Source organism: Antedon mediterranea, chromosome 2 (assembly GCF_964355755.1).
Source record: "Antedon mediterranea chromosome 2, ecAntMedi1.1, whole genome shotgun sequence".
Lineage (NCBI taxonomy): Eukaryota > Metazoa > Echinodermata > Crinoidea > Comatulida > Antedonidae > Antedon > Antedon mediterranea.
Window position 1 is genome coordinate 16,878,453 of NC_092671.1, and position 8,853 is coordinate 16,887,305.

Consider the following 8,853-nt stretch of genomic DNA (forward strand, 5'->3'; position numbering starts at 1 on the left):
AATGACCTAAGTTTAACTGTACTGTATGAATTGGCCAGTATGTACTTTTTAACATTTAAACAATAGTATGAAAGGAGAGCTTGAAATGACCTAAGTTTAACTGTACTGTATGAATTGGCCAGTATGTACTTTTTAACATTTAAACAATAGTACGAAAGGAGAGCTTGAAATGACCTAAGTTTAACTGTACTGTATGAATTGGCCAGTATGTACTTTTTAACATTTAAACAATAGTACCAAAGGAGAGCTTGAAATGACCTAAGTTTAACTGTACTGTATGAATTGGCCAGTATGTACTTTTTAACATTTAAACAATAGTACGAAAGGAGAGCTTGAAATGACCTAAGTTTAACTGTACTGTATGAATTGGCCAGTATGTACTTTTTAACATTTAAACAATAGTATGAAAGGAGAGCTTGAAATGACCTAAGTTTAACTGTACTGTATGAATTAGCCAGTATGTACTTTTAACATTTAAACAATAGTACGAAAGGAGAGCTTGAAATGACCTAAGTTTAACTGTACTGTATGAATTGGCCAGTATGTACTTTTTAACATTTAAACAATAGTACGAAAGGAGAGCTTGAAATGACCTAAGTTTAACTGTACTGTATGAATTGGCCAGTATGTACTTTTAACATTTAAACAGTACCAAAGGAGAGCTTGAAATGAGGTCTCAATAGCAAAATTATTGGACACTAAAATAATGAAATCAGGGAGGTTTCGAGCGACAACATAGGAAGTAATTACGTCATGATAATTCATTGTGCGCATTCAAAATGCAAATGTTTAAATTGACAAAACTTAGGAAGTTTGAATGAAGTAGTTGCATTTATGCAATCTATTTTAGGAGTGTATGTGGTAAACATGGACAAAACCAGCCTAGAACTGGGACCTACTCTGGAAATAGTTGCAAAACACCTCTACCTCCAAAAAATCAACCTTGCCTATCAGATCTTTATAATTATGCTGCATAAGAAAATGCCATAAAAGGTTGTATTCTGTTTAAAACATTTTTTAATACTTGAAAGAATAAGTTAAAAATGAAAATAATTGTATGAATATATTGTTATGTATGTTTGTATCTGCTTTTATTCAAATTCATCTAGGCATTTTTTTGTTGTACACTACACTATATCGCCTTTTTGTTAGCTTTGTAAAATGCTTTATTTTTTCTGACTGGCCAATCCCCGGCGACTTAAAGGGACTTTTTTCTTTTTATTAGATAGTTTTATTAGATTCAATCATTCAAATTTAATGCTTGTAAATATTTTGTTATAGCAAAATTTATAAAATGAAATTCTTTAAAGTCTTAATTTTGTTATAAATTTAGGGACATTTATATTTAATGAGGAAGGGGGTATTGCAATTTATGTTAAGTTGTTTAATATTGCTACGGATGTGTGTGTGTTCTCTTTGTCATTGTAAGTTTTGATTTTATTTCAAGAACGTTACAGGGTACCTTTAAGTCCTAACTAAAAATTGTTATTTACTAAACATTCTTGCCAACTAATTAATGCACATTAAGGGAATATGGCTGATAATTAGTTTCATGAATAATAAAGTTTGGTTCCCACTAGATACGCAACCTACGCAACGTAAGAAAATGCCCTTCCAATAATTGTGTTTGCCCTCGTCTGCGTGAAATCACACCATGCTTGCAGCAATTTTGTGACGTCGGTTCCCACTTGTGATTACGCAATACAGCACTTTGCGTCAATACATTGCGTTCTAGTGGGAACCAAGATTTATTAGTTAAAACCCTATATGCATATTTGAATATTTCATTACAATAACAATAATTGGTATACTTATTTTGATTGATCAGTTTGGTACATTGTTATGAATGGTAAATTTTGAATTTACTGTATTATTATTATTTATTTTAAATTGATTAAAATGTTAAAGATGTATTGTTCCTTTGACTACTGTAATTCCAAAAAAAAAAAAAAGATTTCCAAAAAAAGTCTGTCATTTTAAAGTATCATAATGGTTTTTGAATTTCACCAAAAATTAGTGAGAAAAAAAATTCATTTAACTGAAATACAGACGTTTTTTTGTTCAAAAAATAACCTTGACTTCCAGTCAAAGTTTTTGATCAAAACATATCTCATAATGCAACGCGCTTGTTTGGCTACTCTGTAAACTTGTTGTTTTTGGCTCGAATTTTCAACTTAAAGAGAATAACTTTAATATTACTTTTATATGGCCAATTTAAATTTAGAATATTTTGACGTTCATTTTTTGTGTTTTAAGGAACAATACATCTTTAATAATTTAATCATAGATTAATTTATGCATTTATTACAGTAGTGCTTGTATATTATAGGCACACATACTGTATCAACTATCTCAGCTTCTAAGACTAAAAACAGTAAAGTTTTTAGCAGGAATTTTGAGAAAGCACTTTTATAATATAGAATTATTTTATAATCTGGTGATGGGTGATTTGATTAAGAAAATAAACCAGTAATTATTACTATATATTATGATACATGTACTGTAATATATAAATTACATTAGTACAACAGAGAAGTTCTTTTTGCAGAACACGATCTAAAATATTCTATGCATGTTATTTTTTTACAAGAAAGTTTCCAAATAATCTCATAAATACAGTATGTATTCAGTCTTTCTTATATATCGGACATGCAATGAAATAAACAAAACCTAAATTAAATTGTTTTAGCTGTTTATTCTTCCTTTTTTTAAATTTAGCAATTCACAATTATTTTGAAGGGCAATACCCTTTTCACATCTGCATAAATTGTTACAACTTGTAACCAGGTTTGATCTCCAGAAAAATCATATTTGCTTACTATTTGATTACTATGATTGGTCAGTTTAATACCAGGGCAATACACTTTTGGAAAAATTGTCTTCACACTATGCAAACCTACTTTTTGCCGGTGCTAAAAGGGTATAACATTTTTCTTTCACATTCTCGATTCCGTCTAAAACTGTCAGACCTCTGAATGTATTAAGTTTTGCAATTGAATTTATTTTCAGTATTCACTACTTCAACCCATAGTTCTGGATGTATGTGATCAACTGGGAAAAAACCATAAAAAAGACACTATAATGCTTTAAAGTTAAATTCAATTTATTACAGATCTGGTTTTAAAACTGATCACACACATTATAAATTCAATATCTCATTTTAAGGGTCTTTCATAGCTGTTCCGGCATGGGTCCAGTTCGGCGCCGGCAATTCAAATCAAATGTTTTCATTTTTCATGCAGCTATGCGCCAATCATTATGTGCGTAGCCGCATGAAAAAAAAATTAAGTTTGATTCGATTTTCCAGAACTGTGTCAGAACAGGTGTGAAAGGCACTTTATGCATTGATTTTTTAAATACTGTTCAGCAAATATGTGTCCCATTCAACCATCAGGTTTACATTTAGGAACAAACCCTTTTCTCTGCGGAACACCAGCTACCAACGCTTCGCACCAGCTATCGCCATTGTAAACATTAAGAAGAATTTCAAATACTGGAAATCAAAATTGATAATTCATGTTACTGAATAAAAAATTGATAAAGCTCTCTCAAAACCGGACTCAAATAAAGCAAAAACTCAAAAGGAGAATATTACACTTGAAATACAAAACTTTCCAAAAATGTTAAGAGTTTGACTGCATTTAAAAAACTTAATTCTTATTTATAGTATAGTACTTACCTTGATTGACAGCTAATATTTTGTTATGTGAGCTATTAGGGAGCCGCTGCATGTACTCATCTATTGGTAGTCGTGCTGTTGCTAGGTTACATTGTTTTGCATTATTCAATGTATGTTGTTTGATTGGATTCTCATCAACCAATCCACCAATCACATACACTTTACTTTCATCAAGAGTATCTAGAACTGTGAGAAGTAAAAGATAAAATAAATATGATTTTTACTGTAATCAGACAATTAATGTAAATCTCGAAAAATGTGGGATTCTTCTGGTACAGTTATGAGATCCATGGAGGTACAAATTTATACTATTAAAAGCCTATATCTTGTTATTCTAAGGGCATGTGGCGCAGAATGTTGGACGTTGGACTACTGATCGTGAGATTGTAGGTTTGAATCCAATGCTCGTAGCATTGCTTGTATCCTTAGGCAAGGCACTTACGTTTGCCTCTCTCCGCCCAATTATATAAATGGATACGTAGATACAAATACAACTGCGATGATTACTGGTTGCAACCTTATGTCGTGAGGTGGTTTCCCGAATGATCGTAAAATCAAAACGGTACTGGGTATGACCAACTAGCGTTCTTGTCACCAACTAGTCATCCATTCATAGAAGTACTGATGTAGTAGCCTATCTGTACGGTGACCATAGAATGTGACCCCGAGACATGACTAACTACGACTTTTAGATGATAGAAAGTTGAGAAAATTTGTTACGAGTAGTTGTACGATATGAGGATGGTTTATGAAAATATGTTAAAGATGTAAAACATACTACACTAGGCACATAAACAGTAATGTTTGTTAGTATAAACAATTTTACGTTAATTAAGAAATAAGGAAGAAAAGCAAAGAGATTATGGAGCGGCTGTACCAGAATATACAATACAAGTATTGTAAGGTTAAAATACTAGAAATTTAGGCGATCTTGTCAAAGGTCAAGCGCCTTCAGCCTGCCACGTTTCGATATTCAATATTGAACTTGAACTATGTTTCCAGACGTATTTGATAAAAAAACGGGGGTAATAATGTGAAGCACTTAGCTTTTTGCATTACAGCAGGTGCTAAATAAGAACGATGTATTATTATAATACTTTCAAATTATAAATGGAGCATACAGATTATTATTCTTTATGGCACTATCAACATCAACATCTCTTCCCTCATCATTCTTATCATATTTGCTCTCAATATTAGTGTACCTTTGTCAGAATCTGGACTGAGGTAAACAACTTCCTCCACTGAAAACATCTCTAATAGTGATGTGTCACTTCTTTCAATCTATAAAATAAAAACAAAAAAATATCTACATTACAATTTCTATAAACCATAAAAATTATGTCATATATAGTTTTCTAGATTTTATATTATATTTAAATGGATAAAGATGAAAAAAAGCTGCCCCAACCAAGATTCATACTCAGAATCCCTTTTTACAGCGAACTCCTCTGTCTACGTTAAAGAGTTAACAATACAAGGTAAGTATATACAATTAATATAAGTTGCATTAATTGATTATAATTACGAGAATTTATTACCGTGCCAGGAATACACTAACTTCAGAGGCTTTCTCTTTATCAGGGATTCCACATTGAACAAAAAAATGTTGTCCATAGTTATATAGTTAGGTGATGTTTACCGGCAGAAAAAGTATGATCATTTTACTGATTGATAAGATAGTGCCCTATGGTAGTGTAATTTCCAGCCAACTAGGGATGTCATTTAATTCATGAATTATACATGCGCAAGTACCATTTTCAGCCATCTAAGCCTCCACCATAAAAATATATATATAGTTTTATATATTCTACTTTGAAAGGATAAAGAATGGGAAATCTGAGAGTGAGAGAAAGCTGCCCAAAAGATTTGAATTCGGAACCTTCTGTTTGGTCTGCATATATCCCAACCATTAGACCACAGTCGCCATATTCACCAATCACACTTAAGTTTAGACATTTCCCTTAAATCATAAGAATTTCCCTTAAATCAAGAAAAAATTAGTGAAGCTTGATATCATTTTATATAGATATCCAAATGCTATATGTACTTACCAAGTAATTGTTAAATCCTTCATTTTTTTGGACACAGGCTTTATAAATATCACTATCAGGTGCTAAGTTTGCTAGCATTAAATGCACAGGTTTTCCTGCTTTCTTATTTGCACCATATACCCGGCCAACCTGTTGTGCTAGTTTACCAATTTCCTATTCCAAAAAAAAAATTAAATTTTGAATTTCAATCTGTGTTTCCAGAATACAACATAATATACATGAATTTGCAAAGAAATTTACTAGATATGGTTTTGACAAATAATACTGGGTTTTGATACTTTATGTGAAAACATGCTTATATAAAGAACTATTTTTTATTTATAACTGTTATATTTGTAACAATTAAAATCTTCCTGTTTGGGTGCATGCATGTTATTTTCTTGAAATGAAATGCATCATTGCTAAATTATTGTACATGAAATTTTTCTTCTTTTTGGTTAATATTTATAATGTTATAAAAGACTGTAATGACATGGTGTGACTTCCCGTGTTTGTGGCCATTGGTTGGCCTTAATGGAAGTCTTCCTGATCCAATCTTAAGTATTATTGATATTTGTTTGTATTGGATCAAATAAACATTCTTCTTCCATTAAAATATAAATACAGTACAGTATACTGAAAATGATCTTATCCTATAATAAGAATTATTTAAAAATATTACAAGCACAATTTAGAAACAATTGAAACTAACATATTTTATTCATATCTGAGTTAGGTTTCAACTGATCTAAATGTTTGCTCACCTTTGAACTCATTACACTTGACATGCTAAGGTCAATGCAGACTCTCTGTCCACCAACCAAAGCATCTTTCAGTTTTTTTCTCTTTTGTTGCAACTCTTCCTGTTTTGATAATCTCTGAACTGGTTCTTGGCCTATTAACAAATGTAAAGATCTATGAAAATGTGGCAATAACACATTTGCACAGCACTACCACCCCAGCTACAATGCACCAACATTATTTCAACTACTGACAAAACTACTAACGTCACTGTAGCAACTATCAACGTCACTGTAGCAACTATCAACGTCACTGCAGCAACTATCAACGTCACTGCAGCAACTATCAACGTCACTGCAGCAACTTTCAACATCTCTGCAGCAACTATCAACATCACTGCAGCAACTATCAACGTCACTGCAGCAATATCAACGTCACTGCAGCAACTATCAACGTCACTGCAGCAACTTTCAACATCTCTGCAGCAACTATCAACATCACTGCAGCAACTATCAACATCACTGCAGCAACTATCAACATCACTGCAGCAACTATCAACATCACTGCAGTAACTATCAACATCACTGCAGCAACTATCAACATCACTGCAGCAACAAAAAACACTGCCATTTAACTCACCTACCTTCAGTTTTCCTTAACTGCCGTAACCGTTCTCTCCTAGCTTTTCTTTTCTCAGCACGCACAGCCTGTTTTCGCAAGAGGTACTGTTTGTGATTTTCTTCCCTTTTAAGATATTTCTTCTATAAATTGCAAAAACTTTCATAATAAAATAACTTTATATCAAACTAAAAGGTAAATATTAAGGCTTGGATTAGTTTATACAATTATAGAATATTGAATAGAATTACGTAGAATGAGATAGAATAATCCCATCTTTTATTTATCGTGAAATTTTACACAAATCAAACCACAAAGCAAATTCTATTAAACCTCCTTCAATTAATAATTAAATAAAATATTTACAAACATTTTGGTATCAAAGTCTTCAGTTATTTCAACCTCACAATTCCACTCACCGATTTTGAGACAGTTCGTGAACTTGCCTCTTCTTCTTCCTAGTTTTAAGATGGAAAAAACAAGGTAATAACATATTGCGGTGGTCCGCTTTGTTTCCTTGTTGTTCCTTTTTTATTTTCAGTATATGTGTGCATAAACTGACTTAAAAGATTACTCTAGAAATCCAAAGCTTTCCATGGATCTCGTCCGGGTCCCTAGATGGCCCACTGGCCCCACCGGCCTATTGTTGCTCTCAAAGATTGCAAAACTACTCCATTACTACTTGACTTTAGTGCTGGCTGCGTACCTAGAACTAGACACTGGTTTTATTATTAACAACAAAAAATAAACTAGAATGTGATTTATGAATATTATGACGGAATCGCATTCATTGTTGATAATGAATTATAATTGTTGATGCATGAAATTAATAGCCTAACTTAACAAAGCCTAGTCTAAGCATGGAGGTATAAATACCTCCATGGTCTAAGTTAGTCGGTCAGCGAACTGGTTGGTCAGCGAAACTCACCTCTCCTTGTTTTCTTGAAACCTCATGATCCTGCAGGTCATGGTGCTGCTGGGTGTTTTTATTGTTTACACTCATTCTCTAAAAAAGTAATAGGCCACCAAGGGCAAGGCTATTAATAAGTTAATTATGAATATTTTCTAACCTTAAATAGCCTAGAAACACAGTCATTCTACCTACACAGGTTCGGTACTGTAAGCTTGTAGGGGAACGATTTGCTCCAAAAAGTGGGCCGAATCGTCCAGAATTCATTATCGAAAGCTTATTAGGATTGGCGGGTGGAGGCTCTAGGCCTAGGCCTAGGCCTAGTAGGCCTAGGCCTATTAATTAGGCTAGGTTAGTATTATTAAATATTAATACATTAAGTCTAGGCCTAGGCCTAGCTTAACTTTAGTTTAAGGCTAGCCTAAGCGCATTCTAGTTAGGTCTACTTTCTGCTTCTTAAACCTTGATCATTAAACTTACAAGGCCCGTATTTATAAATAAAGGCCCAGACCTAGCCAATACAGTCGGACTAGAGAGGCTGCTTCGCTAGTGTTTTTTTTTAATCATCACATGTCAAATTTTACCACACCGCCCTCATATCAAGTTTATATAATAAACACATGTCGTATTTTTGGAATTTTATTAGTGTGTTACACAAGTTTGTTGAAAATTTAGGCCTATTACTAATAATTAATAAAGATTCCTAATAAAGACAGTTGAAATAGTAAATTTTCATTATTTTATACTAAAATTCTCAGGGATATTTTTAAAACGCAAGCACAACTAAATAATAAACAATAATACAATTTTTATTTTAAAACGGAGACTTGTCACAACAACAAAATGTGTTCTTCCATGAGGCCGTATGAAAC

The 8,853-nt window shown here is 32.6% G+C and overlaps 1 protein-coding gene across 1 annotated transcript; it reads right to left on the reverse strand.

Moving 5' to 3' along the window:
• Positions 1-2,668: 2,668 nt before the first annotated feature.
• Positions 2,669-8,538, reverse strand: LOC140040595 (tRNA methyltransferase 10 homolog B-like). The gene is made up of 9 exons (XM_072086647.1): positions 8,462-8,538; positions 8,000-8,077; positions 7,491-7,529; positions 7,097-7,214; positions 6,477-6,607; positions 5,734-5,886; positions 4,885-4,963; positions 3,680-3,865; positions 2,669-3,493 (listed from the first exon to the last, which is right to left on the reverse strand). Exons 2-9 carry the CDS (start codon positions 8,072-8,074, stop codon positions 3,384-3,386), a joined length of 891 nt encoding a protein of 296 aa, XP_071942748.1. The 5' UTR covers positions 8,075-8,077; positions 8,462-8,538; the 3' UTR covers positions 2,669-3,383.
• Between the last annotated feature and the right edge of the window lie 315 nt (positions 8,539-8,853).